This window comes from Ceratotherium simum, chromosome 32 (assembly GCF_057802395.1).
Source record: "Ceratotherium simum simum isolate JZ-2026a chromosome 32, ASM5780239v1, whole genome shotgun sequence".
NCBI classification, from domain to species: Eukaryota; Metazoa; Chordata; class Mammalia; order Perissodactyla; family Rhinocerotidae; genus Ceratotherium; species Ceratotherium simum.
This window is the reverse complement of record NC_141931.1, coordinates 32,983,077-33,002,262: the sequence shown is the minus strand read 5'-3', so window position 1 is coordinate 33,002,262 and position 19,186 is coordinate 32,983,077. Positions and strand designations below refer to the sequence as shown.

The 19,186-nt window shown below is 40.6% G+C and overlaps 1 protein-coding gene across 11 annotated transcripts in view; it reads left to right on the top strand.

Moving 5' to 3' along the window:
- The window catches only part of WDR37 (WD repeat domain 37), a 70,924-nt gene that overhangs the window by 18,060 nt on the left and 33,678 nt on the right, over nucleotides 1-19,186 (top strand). For all 11 annotated transcript variants that reach the window (XM_087420873.1, XM_087420878.1, XM_014783699.2 and 8 more), the window contains 7 exons: nucleotides 1,044-1,221; nucleotides 5,229-5,325; nucleotides 8,424-8,519; nucleotides 8,873-8,937; nucleotides 12,700-12,835; nucleotides 14,438-14,509; nucleotides 18,885-18,929. In XM_087420873.1, coding sequence (XP_087276999.1) covers nucleotides 1,084-1,221; nucleotides 5,229-5,325; nucleotides 8,424-8,519; nucleotides 8,873-8,937; nucleotides 12,700-12,835; nucleotides 14,438-14,509; nucleotides 18,885-18,929 — 649 coding nt within the window. In that variant the 5' untranslated portion in view covers nucleotides 1,044-1,083. The remainder of the gene's footprint in view (nucleotides 1-1,043; nucleotides 1,222-5,228; nucleotides 5,326-8,423; nucleotides 8,520-8,872; nucleotides 8,938-12,699; nucleotides 12,836-14,437; nucleotides 14,510-18,884; nucleotides 18,930-19,186) is intronic.

The window sequence follows — 19,186 nt, the reverse complement described above, 5'->3', positions numbered from 1 at the left end:
AAGGGCACATACTCTGTGCTCTTATTTATATAACATTCTCAAATGACAGAACAAAAGTTGGGACATGGATGGCTGTAGGGGAGAGCTTAAGAAAAGGTTAGGAAGTTGTAGCCTTTCTTACAAAGTGAGGTGTGGGATGGAGAGGATCAAAAGTTACTGTCAGCAGTTGATGAAGAAAGATACATATATATATTACGTCAAATTACACACACTAACAGATACATTGGGAGAGAGAGGGATCAATAAGAACAGAAAACAAGTAGGTAATGTCCAAAATGTAAATCTGCAGTTGAAGAAGGAAAATGTCGTGTAAGTATATTACTTAAAATTATATTAATTACAGTGATATTATATGAGGAGGAGGAATTGATAGTAGTAGGAAATGAGTAGATAATGTCCCAAATGGGTAAATGAAAATGTTTATATTACATAGAGGTTTGAATGACTTCTGCATCTGTGCTGTCTAATGGCAGCCCTAAGCACATGTGAACGCTTGGAATGTGGCTAGTTCGGGTTGAGAAGTGCTGTGACTATGAAATACACACTGAGGTTCTAAGATGGAAGCATACAAATGGTGACATAGCCCATCAATGTTTTTTACGTTGACTAAAGTGGCATTTTTTTAGGCGTATTGAGTTAAATAAATCATTAAAAGTAATTTCACCTGTTTTTACTTCAGCTAATGTGGCTACTGGAAAATTTACTGTCACACGTGTCTCTTGGACAGCATTGCAATAGAATTGGTTCCCTCTGAGGAGGAGGCTGAGTCTGGGTGAAGTTGGTTAAGGGAGAGTAGTTCTTGAAGCCGTTCTTTGCTATTTGGTTTTTAAAACATGTTAATGAAATTTGATTAAAAAATTACCTCTTTAATAAAGGCTGTGGTCTCTACCTTAAAACATATTAATTTGTCTCATTCTAAATTATGTGGTAAATGTTAACCATAGTAAGGAAGTTTGGAATTAAAAGTAATAATTATCTTGTCCATTGTTTTTCCTTCATTTCAATATCAGAAATAAAGTACTTGTTTTCCTGCTTTTGTTTAGCTTATTGCAGGAGTGACCAGGACATCACCTTCTGGAAGTAATGCCCACAGAAAGCGGGAGTTGTTCAGCTGCTCGCCAGGCAAAACAGAAACGCAAATCTCATAGCCTTTCTATACGAAGAACTAACAGCTCGGAGCAGGAGAGGACGGGCCTGCCAAGAGAAATGTTAGAAGGACAGGTGAGTCAGTGCTTGATCACTGTCTTCTTGTGAAGATGCTGACCGTGTGTGTGATGTTCCAGAAATGGCCAAATATGTACAAGTCTCCAAAGTAGAGAAAAAGTGTGGCTTACCAGAAAACAAAATAAACTCCCCTCCCCATAAACTGATTAAAACTGTCCAATACAACACAGAGATAGAATTCGATTCCCAGGCTAGTGTTTTTACACTACTTAATAAAAAAGTGGGTGTGTCAGATTTTATTCTTCGTATAGGTAAATTGACAGTGCAGTTTTAGGTTTTCCATCTGATAGTTTCAAGAAGAGAATCAGATATAGTTTTAATGATCTCTTTCTGTTCTCTGGAGAGTTTTTAGAATGAGATCTTTTAGTAACTTTCCTTGGCTTTATCCTGTGTCTGCTGTGGTGAGTGTGTCACTTGCTGTTTATTACATTATATGTCTTTCTGATAATTTGATGTTCCCTTTGATTAAATGAACTAATATTTTATTGATCAAGGTAAGCTTTGCTATATTTTTTCTAGTTCCTTTATGATGATGAAAATGTGTTAGTTTTTTTAGAGAAGATTGTGAAGCCTAAATAAAAGTATTTGTTATAAGAAAATAAATTATAGGTATATCTAATACATTTGTATAAGTATGTGTATACATTAAAATGTATATATAGAAATATAAATACCTATAAATTTATAACCATTCCCTTACAATTAGAACTAATTCATCTCCAAATACAGTCACATTCTGAGGTGCTAGGGGTTAGGACTTCAGCATATGAGTTGGACGGGACACAAGTTAGCCCAGAACGCTTAGGAAAGTGAATGCTTGAAAAAGAGCTGTGGGGTGGAACTTCTGTGATGATGGAATGTTCTAGATCTGTGCTATCAGATATGGGAGCTACAGGCTGCATGTGGCTAGTGTGAGGAATTTTTAGAATTTTAATTAACTTCATTAGTCAAATGTGGCTATTGACTACCATATTGGACGGTATAGGTAAAGCATCTAAGATACATTTTTTTAATTGTTAGATTTGCTTACATTTCTAGCAGTGAAAATTTCACAATCTCCTTTGCTGGCATCTTCTAGTTAACTCCTATATGATGAGGTAAATGAGTTCTCTTGGCCTTCTGAGAGTGGGTCATCCTTCATTGTGATGTAGAACAAGTAGGTATTTGCATCTCAGGCTAACCCTTCATGAAGATCATTCAGAATCCTGCAAGCTGAACAGCCTAGCTGCTGCACCATTCGTAGGGCCCTTCTCTTGGTGTCACCAGCATTCTCTGGACTGTACTCACTTGTTGACAAGTACAGTTTACTGGAGTGGCTGATGTAAGTTACCCTGCCTGGTTTAGCAGCAGGAGGACGGTAGTGGTGGCCATGGTGGTTGGTGCAAGCAGTTGGCATGGTAGGTTAGGTGGAGGGATCTAAGAATACAGAGGGCCAGTTACCAGTGGATTTGAGTTGAACAACAGGTCATCATTTTCTAGACAAGGTTACACTAATGCTTTCTTAGTTGTTGGGGTGCAGTATTAAAAAAAAGTGAAGATTAGTGTGAATGAGGCTTTATGGTAATTTTATATGTCTTAGATTCATGAATCTAAAGCATTTTAGGAAGCAGTGCTTAGCGCAGGATGGAAGGTCTGTTCTTGCAGAGGACTGTTAATCTCTGTACCCATGAAGCACTTATTGTAGCCTGAAAAGATGCCTCCTGCATCCGTGTATGGGCTGATGTGATAAAAGGCAAATTCATTTAAAAGCTTTACTGAATCTTAGTAGCTTTTCTGTCATGCGTTTTCTCAAGTGATACCCAAAGTTCAACACCTCTCACTTCAGGGTCTGTGAAGTTGAATGGCACTGGACGGAGAACTTAGATAAGGTTAAAGTAACTTTGCGGGGAGCTCTCTCTCTTGGCTTCACTGCCCTCTAGTGAAAAAGTTCTCATTTCACTGCACTTTTCATTTCTTGATTGTCTTTATTTTATCAAGTGAAGTTAACACTGACATCTCAGCTTTGTCTCCCATTACAGTTACATTTTATATTAAGATGCATTTACTGTTCAGGTAAATGTAACGTTTCAGTTGCTGACTAATGAGGATCTTAATCATTATGGGTGTAGGTGAGTAGGAACTGAAACACGCAAGAGGAGATTTGGCCCTGGTAGGAGGAGTCAGAAAGGCTTCTCACAAGTGACCATGTGAGGAGGGCTGACTAGCTTGGGGATGGGAAGAACATGGCATGGAGGGGGAAGAGGATATGCAAAGGCCACAGGCAGGGCGGTAGTGTGTTAGATATTAACTGTGATGGTTTATTTTACTTTTCATTGTTATTTTAAGTTTTCTTTTTTTTTCATGTTTTTCATTTGTATTTTAGAGGGATGTTGAGAGAGGCTGTATTACCAGTTCCACCAGATTCAGTTTTTAAACAAGTGGCTTCACATATATTTTTAAGTAGATTGTAAAATTTACTTGGAATTCTGTGATTGTTTCAAAACATATTGCTAAAATGCTTATATCATTAGAGATCATTTTGTCTAAACTTTATTTATTTATTTTTCCCCCCAAAACCCCAGTAGATAGTTGTATGTCATAGTTGCACATTCTTCTAGTTGATGTATGTGGGACTCGGCCTCAGCATGGCTGGAGAAGCGGTGCGTCAGTGCACGCCCAGGATCCGAACCCGGGCCGCCAGCAGCAGAGCGCACCCACTTAACCGCTAAGCCACGGGGCCGGCCCAGTGATCATTTTGTCTAAAATTTGTCTTTCTTAGAAGTTAGTCTGAGAAGGAATTTAGTAAACATTGTCTATCTTTTTTATTTGCAACTCATTAAACATCAAAAAGTTTGTGCCTCATATGAATTGAAAAGTCACTTAGAGAGTTACACTGATAGCAGTTCATTCTAACAAATAGAAATATTTGTTAAGAATTTTGTTTGAAAAATCTCTAAGTTCTGGGAGGGACACACAGAAATATTCCATACGCCATGCTCTCAGGAGAGTAGAACATAGATTGGATTGGTCTCCTGCTGTTAGCAGTGTCTGGAAGGTAAGTGCTTTGAACACAGTTGGTGCCCAGGACGCCGCTCACCTCTTTGACCGTACCTAAAAATTCAGCAGATGTTGCTGCTTCTCACTGGCTTCCTGTGAGGTTTAGACGGGACTGGGGACATGCAGAGTGTGTGCAAAGGCATGCAGGCCTGAAGAGCGTGGTACACCTGGAAACTTATGCATTTATGTTTTCCTTTAACTGATGCACATTTTGCTCTTACAGGTGAGATTTTTCATTTTTCCCTCTGCACAACAATCTTAGGTTTTACGTAGAGTTACAGGAAATATCCAGTTTATTTTGCTTGAAGCACAGTGGACATGAGAATTCTATAAAGGCACGTCTTCTATTAGTATATAGCTTATTAAAATTAATTTATAACACCTTATGATAGAACTTAAAGACTGTTTATAATACAATTTCATTTATAACTACCTTCCCTCTCTACAGATTAGGAAGTTTTTGAATAAGGTAGGCTTATTTCCTTCCGTGTAAAAGGAAGAATTATGTTATTTTGAAGAAATGCTTGTTCTTGAATCCTATATTATCCTGGGTAACCATTTATACAGTTTAATTTTAGGTTCACCTATAGAAATTTGAAACTTTAAGTCCTTTAAGTGTTTTATGTACAGTCATGCATCACTTAACAACGGGGATACGTTCTGAGAAATGCATCATTAGGCAGTTTCGTTGTGTGGACATCATAGAGTGTACTTATACAAACCTAGGTGGTATAGCCAGTTACACACCTAGGCTATATGGTGCTAACCTTATGGGACCACTGTCGTTTATGTGGTTCGTCATTGATTAAAATGTTATGCGGCACGTGACTTTAAGAAATAAAATATGTAAAGATATAAAATAAGAATTTAAGATAAGTGATAATTCACTTTGGAAAAAGTATATTGGAACTTGATATCAGAGTTTCTCATTCGTTCATTCATTTTAAACAAAATCTTCCTTTTTACAGGATTCTAAACTGCCTTCCTCAGTTCGCAGTACGCTTCTGGAACTTTTTGGACAAATAGAAAGGGAATTTGAAAACCTTTATATTGAAAACTTAGAACGTGAGTATCTCTTGTTTTAATAAACTTTTATAACTTTTCACTTATCTATAGAAATCTTTTGAGAGTCAGATTTGTAGGTAGACATTCACCACCGTATCCGTTTTCTGTTCTGCTGTAACAAACGTAGTGGCTTAGAATAACACGAATGTGTATCTTACAGCTCTGTAGTCGGAAGTCTGGCATGACCCTCACCAGACTGAAATCAAGGTGTTGGCAGAGCTGTGCTTTTTCTGGAGGTGTGAGGGGGAATCTGTCTCCTGCTCCTTTGTGTTGTGCAGATTTCAGTTCCTCGCAGTGTGAGGACAGAGGTCCCATCTTCTCGCTGGCTTTCCCAGTGTCTACAGCTTGCTGTGTTCCTTGGCTCGAAGCTGTTCCTTCTTCTTCCATCTTCCAAGTCGTCAGAGGCGGGTGGAGTCCTACTAGCACATCTCTGACCCACTCCTAAGGACATGTGGGAAGGATGGGCTGTCTGTGTCATGTAGGGTGATCTTCCCATCGAAGTCCTACACCTCAGTCACACCTGCAGGGCCCCTTTGCCACAGAAGTGACATGTTCATAGGTTATCTTTGGGGCGGGCAGTATTTTGCCGACCACATTAGCCGATCCAAATTATGATTTCATGAAAAATAAATGCATCTTATAACTTTTTCTACACAAATTATACTGTAAATTGAGAAAACGTCATTTCATGTTTTTTTTTAAAATATACCATATTTTGAGAGTTTCCTGAAATGTGTGTATTATCTATTTGACTTACTAGTGAAAAGAAAATCAAAAGAATTTTTAATTAGTGTGGCTTTAGTTTTTCTTTTTAAATTTTGTTTTAGAAGCCATGTCTTCCTTTGCTTAAAGAATCAAGCGGCATAAAAAGAGAAGGTATCTACCATCACCCCGTCTGTTGACCATCTCACTCTCTAAAGGAAAACGTTTTCTGCAGTTTTTGCTTTTAGTTCTTCTTGTGATTATTTTTTAAACTTAAGTAATCGCCTTGTTTTTAGCTCTGTCACCTTCGGGCCTGTGTATTCCTGCTTCACTGTAAAATGTTAGGACATGAACCTGACCTTCTTTACCCCTCTCACCACTCCATTCCTTTCCAGTTTTTGTTATTTTTATAGGGTTTGTGTTTATAAAATTTATATTATGCAAGGGTAACCAACTTCATGCTAATTTGATTCCACAAATTGAATACTAATAAACAGTATTTGCATTATTAAAATGTTTTTCACTCTAGAACTAAGTGATGTGTTTAGATCAGTAGTGAAGAGAATGTAATCCTATGTCATTTTATTTATTTATTTATTTTTTTGATGAGGAAGATCAGCCCTGAGCTAACATCCATGCCAATCCTCCTCTTTTTGCTGAGGAAGACTGGCCCTGGGCTAACATCTATGCCCATCTTCCTCCACTTTATATGGGATGCCGCCACAGCGTGGCCTGACAAGCGGTGCGTTGGTGCGCGCCCGGGATCCGAACCCCGGCTGCCAGTAGCGGAGCACGTGCGCTTAACCTCTACGCCACGGGCTGGCCCCCTATGTCATTTTCATATTGGATTTTCCTTATAAGTCCACATTGAAAATTTACAGAGGGAGAAATTATTCCAACGTTTTATAAAATAAAAATTAGGTAGCATGTACTGCATCTGATTTTTAAGTATCAGAGTTGTAACAACCTGTGTATTGTTGAGTTTCCATTGTGATCGAAGGCCTTATGTTTTATGAATTCATGTAGTTTGTTTAAGAAAAACTATGAGGGGCTGGCCCAGTGGCACAGTGGTTGAGTGCTTGAGTTCCCCTTTGGTGGCCCGGGGTTCACGGGTTTGGATCCTGGGCACGGACCTACTCACTACTCATCAAGCCATGCTGAGGTGGCATCCCATATAGAAGAGCTACAACTCTACAACTGTGGTATGCAACTATGTACTGGGGGCTTTGGGGAGAAGAAAGGAAAAAAGAGTAAAACTGGCGACAGATGTTAGCGCAGGGCCAATCTTCCTCAAAAAAAACAAAACAAAAACAAGAGTCCATAATAATTAAAAAAAAAAAGAAAAGAAAAACTATGGGATTACAAATTACTAACGCTAGAGGTACTTGGAGTTTTCGCTGTCAGGTGCCTAAATGTTTTCGGTGGCCTCCTACTGCCTGTGAGATATAGTCGAAATTGCTTAGGTGGGATCTGTTAAGAGCCTTTTGCCTTCACCCTTCTTTCTGACTAATCTCGTTCTGTGCTTTCGCTAAGACCCTTGACCTCATTGTAACCTGAACAGACCCTGTACAGTCGTGGGAGGTGGCGTGGCTCAGTGGCAGGCTCATAGCCTTGGCACCGGGTGGATCTGTGGCTATGCCGGGGTCCAGCTGCGTCACTGCAGTAGCTCGTGTCCTTGGACGAGTCCCTTCCCCTGTCCAGGTCTCTTTCCTCATCCCTACAGGATAGACAAGAGCAGGATAACAGCACTGGTCTCATAGGTCTGCTCCAGAGGGCCTGTTGTGGAAAACAGTGCCCACAGTGTCAGCCTTACTTACCGACTTGCCCCTCAGCTGTGTCTGCTTGTTGTCTTCTGTATAAGTGATGTTCTTCCTTTTTTATTCTTCTCTTTTCCCTGTAACTCTGTACTTCCTATTCATTTTTCATAAATTTCTAATCTTTATTTTATATAATCCTCACTTGTTGCTCTAAGGTGCCATGCAACAATGGTTAGGTTTTTTTTTTTTTAATGTTTTTTCCCCAATGTCAGAGTTGTCAGCTAGACTGTAAATATTTCATTGAGTTTTGGACAGTATCAGAATAATGTTCTTAAATGTATAGAATGAAGTACAAAGGAAATGAACTGTGTTGAAATCTAGGAGCCCTGCTGAGACCCTGATAGCAGAGTGTCTTCTCAGTGTAGGAAGAGCATTGGAGTTTTTATTTTTGGAATGATGTCTTGAATTTTTTGAGAACTTTATAAACTATGATCTTGTTTATTGGAATATTATTCATCTGTTTGTTTAGACAATACTAATATATTATATTTTTATGTGCTCAGGTTTTGAAAGTGGTGAGTATATTTAAACAAAAAAGTACATATTTTATTTTTTTGAAAACAATTTTTTTATTCCTAGTGCGTAGAGAAATCGAGACTCTTAATGAACGTTTGGCTGCTGAAGGACAAGCAGTCGATGGGGCAGAACTGAGTAAGGGCCAACTCAAAACAAAAGGTAAGGTGGAATGCTCATAAGGGTTGCCCCACGAATAACGTATGGAGGAAGTTGGGAATTGAATGAAGGACATGGATTCATTAAATTCACTGCTTTTTGTAGTCAGCAGTACTTGAAATACATAATTCAGATGTGGGTATAGAAGAAAGAAGGAAGCGCCAGGGAGCTGAGGTCCTTGTTCCAGCTCTGCCGTTGTCTCCATGTCAGCATGGACAGACAGACCCTCCAGGGTTTCACTGTCTTCCTGTGTGAAATGAAAGATCGAATTTGATCTCTCTAGTCTTTTCCAGCTCTGAAATTCTGTGGCTCTTTGGTTATATGATTGTATCTGATTGTTGACTCTGTCTCTGCAGCCAGTCACAGTACCAGCCAGCTTTCTCAGAAGCTGAAGACCACTTACAAGGCCTCCACCAGCAAGGTATGCAGGGCGCTGGCGCTCGGGCCAGTCATGTGGTGTTTAAGGTGTGCAGATGTGTACTTTAAGTTGCATATTTTCCAATTAGAAATGTGTAATAGAAAAAGGTAAACTTCTGGTGTTTAGGAAAATTTAACTTTTAATTTTTTTTTTGTGAGGAAGATTGGCCCTGAGCTAACATCTGCCAATCCTCCTCTTTTTGCTGAGGAAGACTGGCCCTGGGCTAACATCCATGCCCATCTTCCTCTACTTTATATGGGACGCCACCACAGCATGGCGTGACAAGCGGTACATTGGTGCGTGCCCAGGGTCCGAGCCCGTGAACCCCGGGCTGCCGCAGTGGAGCGCATGCACTTAACCGCTTGCGCCACCGGGCCGGCCCCAAAAATTTAACTTTTAAAAGGAATATCATTGATACGTTAAATGGCCACAGTGTATAGACACCCAGACGCTAACCTGCCCTAATAATGAGATTAATACCTTATGCATTAGTAAATCTGTTGTCTTTTTTGAGGGAAATACGCTTTGTATTGTTATTTGGCTTGGTATAGAGACTCAGAATTTGGAGAAAGCTAGGCAGTGGGTATAAACCAATGAAAATTCTGTTCTGAGCTGTGGTTCCACATTCATTCAGCCTCCTCTATTCTCTAATTTTCCAAGTATGGCTGAGAAGTAAGGATCTGTCTCCAGGGCAAGTACAGACATTCATGATATTTTGCTTTTTCTTCAAGTGGCAAGGATTTAATTATTTGGGAATTAATTTAGCTATAAGGGAGTGCTACTATGAAGTAATATTTTGAGGTAATTTTATATGAATCTCTACTTTGGGATATTTTGGATATGTAAAAGGCAAATTAATTACCTCATCTTAATGAATGCATTCCTTGTGCTAAGCCTGAGGGAAAAGTTGAAATTTGTGGTGCATCTGCTATGATGTCATAGTTATTGTTAGCTTTCTGTTTTTCTAGTTTGTTCCCTTAAGTTTAAAGTTATTTAGCATGGCATCCAAAGTGAGAGAGATTAATTGCGATTAACAGAGCAGATTCTCTTATTGCTATTTCTGCTTATTTGAAAGATTTTGGTAATTCTTTGTTATTAAAAAAGTCTGAATATTGCTAACATTTTCTTGTGTTTCCTTTGGTAACTCAATGTAAGTGGCTAATTAAAAATTTTTTTTGTTACATATTTTCTAGCTTACAGTTACTAGTTTTGAAGTTTTTAATAAATTAACATTAAACTTTTTCTTCAAAATATAGTGTGAGATTATGTTCTTCCTCATTTAACTTCTCATTATGTTATCTTGAATTATATTGTTTATTCCATTGGTTCCAGGTTATGTATACAATGTATGGTCTTAGAATTCCAAAAGTTTCTAAGCATTTCTGAAGTAGAAGATGAAAGGCTTATATAAAGTTATCCCTTACTATGAGTAGTGAAAAATAAGATTTGGGCAAAGGTAAGGATATGTACAGTAACACTTTGCTTTAAAAAAAATATATTACAGATATTTAAAGCCCCATTCATTTTAGATACTAGAAATTCATCTGAATTTATAAGAAACATATGACTAATGATCCTTAGAGCATTGTGTGCACTAGGTGTACCCACCTTAAAGAATAATAATGAAAATATAAGACATCATCTGAAAGTTGAAGAAATGACCTGGTACTAGAATGTATTCTGATCTGTGCTGCAGCGTGGTAGTAGAGCTAAGCGTGAATACGACGAGGTGGTAGTAAGCTTGAATGCAACATTACTTCCCTCCTGACTCAGCCCAGAAAGGCAAGTAGCATGTGTGGTGAGATAGTGGGAAACCGAAGTGTGTTAAGCAAAGCAGAAGCAAACTGGCAGTGGGCTTACCTTCCTAGGGGCTGATGACGTATCTCTAATGCCTTTTGGGAGGGAGGCGCAACAGTCTAACCAGCAAACCACTTTAAAGACACCTGTGAAAATGTTCATGCGTATTTTTGTGAGGATAAGTATCTTTCACTGTGAAAAAAGCCCTTTCTGATTTTTTAAAGTACTTTAGATTGTATCTCAGGTAGAGTGATAATTAAGATGACAGGCCTAAGTGTCAATTTGTTGCTTCATTCTGCTGCTTTTCTGTCATGAATGTTCCCTCTGAGTAATTCAGTCTCTTGTTGGACCTCTTTGTAATTGTGACTAAGTCAACATTTTTAAGAACAAAAAGAGTTAGTAGGTAGTCAAAGCGTAATGGGCAATTGGAAGCAACACGTGCAATAATTTGTTATAGTATTCGTAAACTGCATATTATCTTCTCCCAAAATTCCGCCAGAAACGTGGTTGGCGTGAGTCTCGCCGTGGTGACCCGCTGTTCTAACTGTTAGAATGGGCTCGGTGAGGAATGTGGCCCCAGTGGTTCATTTCTCATAATAATACTGTGTTAGTAATGGTGAGAGACTTGGAAGTGAAATTTACCACCACTTATTATGGGAGAAAGCTTTGTGTGTTCTTTAATTTCCCTCTCTCCTAAATGTTATGTTACTTAACGTTGGAGTGGCACTTTTTGCCAGCAAAAGCACTTTTCCATGTTGTGGAGGGACAGTTTTGCTAGGTTGAACAGGATATGAGCTTTCAAAAAGAAAGGTGATGATGGTGGGTTGTGGTTGAGCAGGTCCTTTTGTAATTCCTTTTAACTTGAAACAAGTCAAATGGAGCCTGTTTATATTACTGTGAAGGAGTCGGTCTCTTCATAAACATGTTGTTTTATTCTTTCACTGTATAATTTGAATGGAATACCCAAATGGATGTAACAGTGGATTGTATTTTAATGTGTTTATACTAAGAATGCACTTGGATACATTTTCAGGGCTTTGCTAGATCAGTGTTTAAAACAGCTGTATAATACCACCAATTTTTCTTTTTTACTTGATTTTACGGTTTCAGTATTTTGATTAATCTGTATTATTCTGATTTACTTACAAGCTGAAAAGCCATTCTTATATCTGAGAACAATTTAAAAACCCAACTCTGAAGAGTTCTTTGTGTTTAGTGTCTTCCTCATGCTCTTACTATTTTTCCTGTAAGAGAAAGTGAGAGTTGTTTGCTGTGTGTACCATACCAGACGATGCCTCACCATCATGTGCACCTGTGTGGTTCTCCTGTCTGTCCCCATGAGACTGTCTGCTGCCCGAGGCCAGGAGCTGCTGTCGCTCTGCTCTGTGTCCCCTCCTAGCACAGTGCTGGCACTGTGTGCACTCAATAAACAATGTTGGACAAACACAGAAGTGTCGTCTTTTGTTTCCTCCACACCTGGGGCTGTTTTCCTCCTGATAATACGTGGTTAGTATAAATTACCACAAACAGAAAAAAATGAAAGTCCTCCAATAATAAAAGTAATTAGTGCTAAGGGTTTGAGGTATACCTTCCTGACTTTTTCATGTCCTGCCAGCTCTCTCTCTTTTTTTAAAAAAAGAATTTGGAAATTTTGTCGGATAATTAGGACTCAGGAAGAGTAACTTGAAGCTATAAATAGACCCTCCTTCCCTGGGAGGACACGCTTACATGAAGTGTGGGGGAACTTTGAGGGGTCTTCGAGACCTTAGTAAGGTTTTCATTCCTCTTTGTGATATCCAGCTGGGTGAGTTCCAATGTTTGCACTTATGTTGTGTTCCTTTAATATTTTAAAGATTCTAGTCAATGATTTATGCGTTTTCAAGACATCTTTTTCTTACCTTTTTTAACTTAAAAACATTCACTTAGTAAGTTGTCTACAATTCTCATTCCTTTCTGTCACGATTTCAGATCGTCTCCAGCTTCAAGACCACCACGTCGAGGGCTGTGTGCCAGCTTGTGAAGGAGTACATCGGTCACAGGGATGGCATCTGGGATGTCAGTGTGGCGAGGACACAGCCTGTGGTGCTGGGGACTGCATCTGCTGGTGAGTCCAGAACTAGCCCTGCTGCTTGTCAGTATGACTGTGTGACAGCTGGTGCAGCTGTTGGTAGCAGAGTGATCCCTAGTAGCAGACAGACGTGTAGACGAGCAGTCTTGGAAACCAAAGCCCTTAGCCTTGACCCGCTTAGTTCTGACAGCCTCCGTTGGGCCTTGTGCAGTCCGTGAGTGTGGGGTCACATCTGAGTGAGTAAACGCTGGCTCTGTGGGATTCAGCTAGTTGTGTTAAGGAAGCCTATTCGAATGGTAGAGGCAACATAAGGTGGAATGTCTTTTAAACACATTAGGTGCTTTTTTTTTTTTTTTTTGTGAGGAAGATTAGTCCTGAGCTAACATCTGTTGCCAGTCCTCCTCTTTTTGCTGAGGAAGACGGCCCTGAGCTACCATCTGTGCCCATCTTCCTCCATTTTGTGTGGGACGCTGCCACAGCATGGCTTGATGAGCAGTGCGTAAGTCTGTGCCCGGGATCTGAACCTGCGAACCCTGGGCTGCCAAAGCAGAGCTTGCGAACTTAACCACTGTGCCACCGGGCCGGCCCCACATTAGGTGCTTTTTTGGTTGGCTTTCTTGTTATTTGTAGTCTAACATGCATGTGCTTTGAAAATACGTATCCCATTTTTTTTCCCTGCTTGTAAGGTGCAGCCAAGGGCAGTGCTGTGTGATCTCTGAAATGGCCATGCTGTCTAGGATTTAGGCAGAAGTGGGCCTGCTCGAAGCCCTGCATTTGCCTGTGGGACTCACAGGGCGGGCGTTAGAGAGACGCCTTTTTTCTCATTAAAGATATTTTTTGAAAGCTGTGTAAGGTGCATTAATCTAATAACCCTACAGATAAAAATTGCTAAAATTAAAAATGGTGCTCACTTGTTTAAACTGACTTTTCCAGCTTGTGAGAAGTTAATTACTCACTAGATTCTGCCTTTTAAAGTGGAAACAGGAAATGTTAAACTACTTAGGATAATGAAGAGAGTTCTTTCCCTGTTTAAAACTATGTTCATACGTGAGCACCCTGGATTGTTTTGGAAATACAATTTAAAAAAAGAATAAAGGGGTCCTTTTCTGGTGTTTCTGAAATCTCATTTGGATAGGCATTTATTTTTCAGATTTTCCTATTAAGTCTACTTTTATCTTTTTATTTTTATGCCCATAAGAGGAAAGGTCCAAAGGAATGTTTATTATCTCAAATAATTTGTAACTGGATTTGCATTTGTAACTGCTATTTGCAGTTGAATATTTATTTCATGGTATTCTGAAAAGTCTTAATATTTGAACAAAAGAATGAAGCCATGATGTACGTGATGTTTGTATTCAAGTCTGAAGTGTGGTGCAGTGAGTGTGACAGTGAGCTCGGATCAAGTCCCTGGGTGTCCATTTGCCAGTTCCATGACCTTGGATGAGTCAATGCCTTCTCCCATCTTCTTGGAAACGTTTTGTTTGATCAGTTGAATTACAGCGTAGTATAATTCAGAGTTGCAGTAGGTATTAGTGGTAATGTAACTTCTAATTTTTAGAGTATTTGTCTTCCTCTTGTATTAAAAAGACTGTATAATTAGTGACAGCTCAATCATTCTTGTTTGTTTCGGTTTTGCAGATCACACGGCTTTGCTGTGGAGCATAGAGACAGGGAGGTGCCTCGTCAAGTACACAGGCCACGTGGGTTCAGGTGAGTGTCAGGAGGTCGACCGTCCTCCTGATGGAGGTGTGCTGACTCGGCTGTCGGGACAGCTGGGCATTCTCACAGACGGACAGGCAGACATATGCCTCTGGCTGTGGGAGCTTCGTAAAGGGAAAGCTCAGTTCCCTGGACGGCGTACCAATAGGAGTTGTCTCTGTTTTATTTAGTGTTCCGCAGAAAGCCACACAGACGGTTTTGGAACTGAATCATTTCAGAGGCTGACTTTGAGTGCAGTGATCTGCAAAGGCGTGACTTGGGCCCAGTGAAGGCTGTTGCTGGGCTTCTTGCCTGCAGTTAATGCAGCACCTCTTTCTGCCTTCTCTGTTGTACCTCTGCGTGTACCAGTGTTCCCACCAGATTTCACGTTTCCTGGCCCTTTGTGGTTCCTTCCACCTGGAATGCATCATCTCTAGTCTTGTCAGGCTGCCTTCTAGCTCCCTCGCCCCTTACTACACTTATAGACAAACTCAGAGGTGGTGTCTGCCTCCCGCTTCTAGACTTAGGTTTGCCCCCACCTACAGACTTCATCCGAGCGTCCTCCTGTCGGCCTCAATGCAGGAAGTGTCTGTTGTCCTGTCAGGGCTGTGGACCCAGGCTCTTCCCTTTCTTGGTGCATTACTCCGGTGTCCCTGTTGTCTCCTCTGCCTCTGTCTGTCACCAGGGCGTTCCCCTCAGCGTGTGAGCAAGCTCATGCCTTCCCCACACTGAATATCCTCCCCCCTCGCCTCTCTTCCTCCCCAGCTCATACCCACTGTCTTCCCTCAGCCTGTGTCTGCTCGCTGCTGAGCGCCTGGGGTAGATGGAGTAGGTGCTCAGCAGCATAACCAGACCTTGTTAAATGCATGCGTGCTGTGTTCTTGCTTTCTGCTTCCTCACTTCAGATTTACTCTTTAAAAAACATAAAAAAATTAAGTATATGTATATAGTCTAAAAATTAAGAATGTATTATTATTATTCTGTATAAAAAATTAACAGCAGTCTCCTGCCTCATCTCGCCTCTGTATTTTCACTTCCCAAAAGTCAGCCAGGCAGCCACTTTGAACAGTTTTAAGTAGTCTGTTTTTTTCCTTCCATTTTTCTAATAGTACCTTATTATTTCTTAATTTTTGAGTTTTATTTATTTTTTATTTTTTATTTTTTTTGGTGAAGAAGATTGGCCCTGAGCTAACATCTGTTGCCAATCTTCCTCTTTTTGCTTGAGGAATATTGTCCCTGAGCTAACATCTATGCCCATCTTCCTCTATTTTTTGTATGTGGGTTGCCTCTACAGCATGACTTGATGAGCGGTGTGTAGGTCCATGCTCAGGATCCGAACCCACAAACCCCAGACGGCTGAAGCGGAGCACGTGAACTTAACCGCTATGCCACTGGGTTGACCCCTTAATTTTTGAGTTTTAGACAAAGAAGTGACTCTTAATTAAGGAAAATGAAGATTTACTCACTTGCTACATACATTCTTCTCTTCTTGTCATTGCCAACTAGTTAGAGCATGATTTTTATTTAAATGGATATTCAGGTTTTACTCAATTATGGCTACATCCACATTGTTCATGACTACCTGCATACACACTGTACTTGCAATCTCTTGTGTTTTCTCTGAAGAGAAGAGTTGCCTTGTTTTTCTGTCTGTATCCCTAGTTCATCCTTACACTCTGCTCCATGTGTGACGTTCCTTTTGTGTGATCAGACTCAGCAGGTCGTCTGCCCCTCCACCCGCTCTGGACGGGTTTGATACCCACTTCCTCAGCGCGGCTGCCCTTCGAGTCTCCCTTCTGTCTCCTCCTGGGGTTTCTCTCTGCCTCGATCCTCTGGTACCTCCTCTCTGTCCTGGGTCCCTTTCTTCCTCTCTCTTTAGGAAAGCCTGTCTTTCAGTAGCTTCCTTATAAAAGGTGTCTTAGAGGAAACTTTTTGAGACCTTAAATGTTTGAAAAGTATATTTTACCTTTACACTTGATTGATAATTTGGCTGAGTATAGTCTTCTATATAGGAGATAGTTTTCTTTCAAAAACTCAAAGGTTGTGCTCCTACTTTTTATAGCTTTCAGGGTTGATATTAAAAAGTTTAATGGTGTTTTGAACCTTGATCCTTCCGAGGTGATTGAATGTCTCTCTTGAAGCTTTTAGGATTTTTTTTCTGTAGGCCTGCTTTTTTTTTTTAATTGTTCTGGACATTGGGTGGGACTTTCCAGTCTAGAAATGTATGTGATTCAGTTCTGGGAAATAGTCCTGTGTTTTGGAATTCCTATCAGAATGTTGGTACTCCCAGACTGTTTCTCTTATTTTATTATTTTTTTTCTTTCACTTGCTATCATATTTTTTCTTTATTTCTAGGAGATTTCCTAAACTTTATCCCTCAGCCCATCCACTGAAAAAAACCCTTCATGCTGTCATGTTTTTAATTTCCTATAGTTTTTTCTTTCTCTGAAAGTTCCTTTTTATCATAACATTGTGCAAAATCTTTTCTTACCCCTCTAATTAGTCAAGGAACTGAGCCCGTCTTCGCTTGGGTGAGGAGAGGAAGTGGGGGGGCGGGAGGGTGCCTTCTGGGCCTCTAGCCACTGCTAATGCTGACTGCAGTGCACTCCTGGTCAGCCCCGTACTGGGCTCATTCTGGGCTGACTCGGTAAGCTGTTTATTGCAGCCTGACATAGACACTGAAAAGCACTCAAATCAGAAGTGTGCAGCTCAGATTTTTACAAAGTGGTAAGACCTGAGTGGCCGCCTCCCACTGCGGGTCCTGACTGGGATTGGTCTGTGCTGCGTTTCTCGTCGCTGCCTTGCTGTGTGGCGTTGTTGCTGTGTGGCTGTTGCTGTGTGGCGCTACGGTACTGGGATAGTCTGGTTTATTTGGATCTTTCCAGTTTTATTATTACAGATAATTATAAGTGTGCAGTTGCTATTTGAGTCTTTCGATATATATGCACGCACACAGTCGTTTCAGGGTATCTCAAGGTGGGATTGTCTGGGGTGCTCAGCACTAGCAGAGACCCCCAAACAGTTTCCACGTTGCCTGCTTACACTCCTTCACCTTCCATTATGCCAGCAGTGTGGGGAGTCTGGTTGGTCCATGTTCTCTCCAATGATTGGTGTATGCTGGGTTGTAATTTTAGCTATTCTGGTGCATGTGGAGTGGAATCACCATTATTTTAAATGCCCTGTCTACCCTGAATACTTGAATTTCCTGTGAGATTGCTTATCTGGTCCATTTCTTCTTGGTTTCCAGTCATTTGATCTGTCTCCTAAAATGCCTGGTAACATTTCACCTTTTCTCTTTTCTATAGTTTCTGTTTCTGTTTCCTTTTCTCCATGGTGAGTTTCTTCAGTCCCTCAGGCCGAGGTCGTGTTCCGTTCACCTCCGTGTGCCATCTTCTAGCACGTGCCTCAGCCTGGAGATTTCTCTCACTTTCTTTCTTCACGTGATCTTTTTCTGCCTAGTAGTTTTTATTTTATGAGCTGGCATTATGTATGAAGAATTTGTGTAGGCCTTGCAGGGTGTCCCTTCATCTGGGAAGATTTATTGTCTCCAGAGCAGACAGGGTGTGGGTGCTGACCTGGCTTTAGCGAGGCTGGGTGACAGGAGGTGGACTTCAGGCATCAGGAGTGCTGATGTGTGGGCCTTCCTTCTTCCGAGGGTGCCGTCCTCGAGGGCTTGCCTTCACAGGCCCTCAGCTTCCATCTTGTCTCGCGTCCCTGCTCCTCCGCCCTTCGAGCCTGCCTTCTGAGTGCCCAGTGCAGCCTTTGGCAGTGCCTGGAGGCCCCCTTCTCCTGCTTACCTGTTCTGAGGGATCTGGGTCGTCAGGTCCTACTGCCTCCATGGCCTTAAACTCCCAGTTCGCTCCCACATCTGGAGAGGAGACCGGGAGGGTGTCATCACTGTCCTAACCTGATCCCGACCCTCCCTATGCTGCAGGGCCTACCTTCTTGAGTCCCTGGGGTCTCCTCCTGGAATGGAGCAGACTGAGTTTCTGAAAGGCGGGAAGGAGGGAGGGTGGGCTTATGGCTAGTAACAGTGCCCCCCTCTGTCATCTGCCTCTGCCCGTTGTCATAATTATGTTTTCTTTTTTCATGCTGATTTATTTTTAAATCTAGATGACTTCCCTATCTGTAAAAAGAAATAGATTGTTAATATTCTTTGTGTGTCCTGTTTTAGCAATGTGATAGTTGATAGTTACTTTTTATTGTATCTGTGTTCTCTTTAACTTACACATTTATTCATCGTTTAATTGAATGGGAGGATCTAACGAACTATTATAGTTCTTTTAATTTTTAAATTTAACTTTGCAATACATGCTGTAGGTATAATAAATATTGATGATATGTTTTTGTTATTCTAAATCTGCTTTTGTAATTTTTTATTTTGCAGTAAATTCTATAAAATTTCATCCGTCAGAGCAGTTGGCTCTCACTGGTATGTTGATTTTTTTCTTTATTGAACAAAGTTATTGATAATCTTGAAACAGCCATCATTCTTTTCTTAGCCATAGCATCAGGATTATCCATGCCTTTTACAAAAGTTAGACAATTGTTAGTAGACATTTTATGAATTAAGTGAGAAATGAATAAAACAAAATACTTTGAGTAGTTTGGTTTTTTTAACTGGTAGTGGACTGTGAATTAGATGAACCTGACTTTACGGTGAGATTAAAATCGATTCCTCTTCCTTTA